Genomic DNA, 2,276 nt, shown 5'->3' with positions numbered 1-2,276 from the left:
ACAGGCTGGGGGCAGGAGACCCCCCAGGAGACCTCACAGGCTGGGGGCAGGAGACCCCCCAGGAGACCTCACAGGCTGGGGGCAGGAGACCCCCCCAGGAGGAATCAGGCTGGGGGCAGGAGACCCCCCCCCAGGAGGAATCAGACTGGGGGCAGGAGACCCCCCAGGAGGAATCACAGGCTGGGGGCAGGAGGCCCCCCAGGAGGTTTCAGGAGCCTGTGAACTGGAAGTACCCCCAGAAGGTCCCCCCCAGGAGATCTCACAAGGCTGAGGGTAGGAGGCCCCAGGAGGCTGAGGTTTGCTTTCTTTTTAAATTGGCTCAGAACATGAGTTACAGAGGATGGAGTAAAAGCTCTCCTTCCTGGATGGTGTTTCCCTACTGACCCATCTACAAGTGCTGCACCATGGAGCCCATGGCCTGGTCTCTCAGGACTGGAGGGAGACTCTGGGGCGTCCTGCCCCTTGGCATGCCCGGCTGCTATCACCTGGGGCTGTGAGCAGAGCAGGGCAGGGCTGGCACTCCAAGACCAGAGGAAGCTGGGCTTGCTCTCTGACATGAGGCTCCCAAGGGGGCTTCGCCTGGGGAGCCCAGGTCCAGTGGGGTTCAGCTGTGAAGGGGGGATTCAGCCCTGTCCACATTAAGTTAACGGGTCTGTGCTGACAGGGACTGGAACGCCCAGCCCCGCCTCACCAGTTCGGGTGGAGTGGCCGGTCCTGCCTTGGCGTGGACTCCTGTGTCCTCCTCACTGTGGGACCGTCCTGCAGGCGTGGCTGGTGGCTGCTGCTTGCCCCTCTCATGTTCACTGTCCTTCTGTCCAGGCCACCAAGAACCCCTTCTACCTCCACGTCGGCATGGACATCCTGCAGAGTCTGGAAAAGCACACCAAAGTCAAGTGGGTTCTCGCGGTCCTTCCTTCTGGTTTGTGGGGTGCTTCTGGGGAGAGAATGTCTGCTGTAGCTTCATTTACACAGTGGGCCACTCACGGTGTTTCATATGCAAATCAGCTACTGTCTGGTTCAGTAAAACCTCCCCGGGAGGGAGATCTGCTGCTTATTCTCCACTCCGCGTATTCTGTAAGATTCCAGGAGACGAAATACCTTCTTCCCCTAGTCCTGCAAGAGATGCTCCACAGAATTCAGAGTGTGTAGGAAATAGCACATTTGCTCAAATAGTGCACCCTCCTGAATACATGCCCTTGTGTAATGCTCAGAAGTTAGTAAGTCAGATACCATAGTTCTGTAGAGCAGGTGATTAAAAGCATGTAACATACATGCTGTTTGTATAAAAACACAGGACAGAGTGAGAATTGTGCTATTTTAAACTCCATGTGCAAAGGTAACCACAGTGTTCAAGTATGTATACATAAAGTTCTAAGTCCTCCACCTGCACTCTGTCCTGACATTAATATAAAAATTCGATACAATTTATCAAGGAGCGCTGGTGGCCTAGTGGTAGGAAGCTTTGCTGCAATCACAAAGACACATGATTTGAATCCACGAGCCACTCGAGGGAGAGGGTGGGCAGACTCCTTGCCGTGCACTTTCACGGGACACCTGCGGGCGGCTCTCTTAGGAGTCGGGTGTGACTTGACAACAGTGACGTAATTTACACGTGCTACTGTAGTTGTTTTTTTCTGCTTTCCCACCTACCTCTCTAGCATAGCTTTTTCTTATGAAATGTGGTTTTAGGATGCCCAGTGACAAGTCAGTTCTAGAAACTGTGGGACTGAAGTTTAAATCAGACTTGTGCTTTTTAGCTGTTTCCTTGGTGTGGGGTGCCTTTGACAGATCCCACCATGCACTAGTCTGAAGATTTAGCCCCAGTCTGCTTTTTCAGTATGTTTGCAAATATTTGACGCCAAAGGTGGTTAGTCCTTAGATGTCAGCACTCCTGTCTGCGAGGTGGGTGTCTCCTGGGTGTGCAGCCAGGACTGAGGGACACCTGTTTTGTAGGTGTGGGTACGCCACGCTGCACCACGTCATTGACAAGTCCAAAGAGGACCGGATGGAGAGCTTCTTCCTCAGCGAGACCTGCAAGTACCTGTACCTGGTAGGTGGGCGCCGGGCCAGCCCAGGACGGTGTGCTTTTCTGCTGAGAACGTTCAGTCCCTCTTCCCAGTGAACAGACACCCACATGTTCACACTCCCTGCCGGACACTGTCCTGACTCCCAGTACACTTGCCAGCCACACACGGCCTCCACGCTGGGCGCTGTCCTGACCCCCCAGCCACACACGGCCTCCACGCTGGGCGCTGTCCTGACCCCCCAGCCACACA

General features: G+C 54.7%; 1 protein-coding gene across 1 annotated transcript in view; it reads left to right on the top strand.

The window, feature by feature from the left end:
* EDEM1 (ER degradation enhancer, mannosidase alpha-like 1) overlaps positions 1-2,276 on the top strand; it is a 29,722-nt gene that overhangs the window by 24,769 nt on the left and 2,677 nt on the right. The window contains exons 9-10 of the mRNA XM_006897078.1: positions 820-893; positions 1,954-2,050. Coding sequence (XP_006897140.1) covers positions 820-893; positions 1,954-2,050 — 171 coding nt within the window. The remainder of the gene's footprint in view (positions 1-819; positions 894-1,953; positions 2,051-2,276) is intronic.

The sequence above is a fragment of the Elephantulus edwardii genome, unplaced genomic scaffold (genome assembly GCF_000299155.1).
Source record: "Elephantulus edwardii isolate Elephantulus edwardi_28Jun2011 unplaced genomic scaffold, EleEdw1.0 scaffold00200, whole genome shotgun sequence".
Classification (NCBI taxonomy): domain Eukaryota; kingdom Metazoa; phylum Chordata; class Mammalia; order Macroscelidea; family Macroscelididae; genus Elephantulus; species Elephantulus edwardii.
This window is presented reverse-complemented; position numbering and strand designations above follow the sequence as displayed.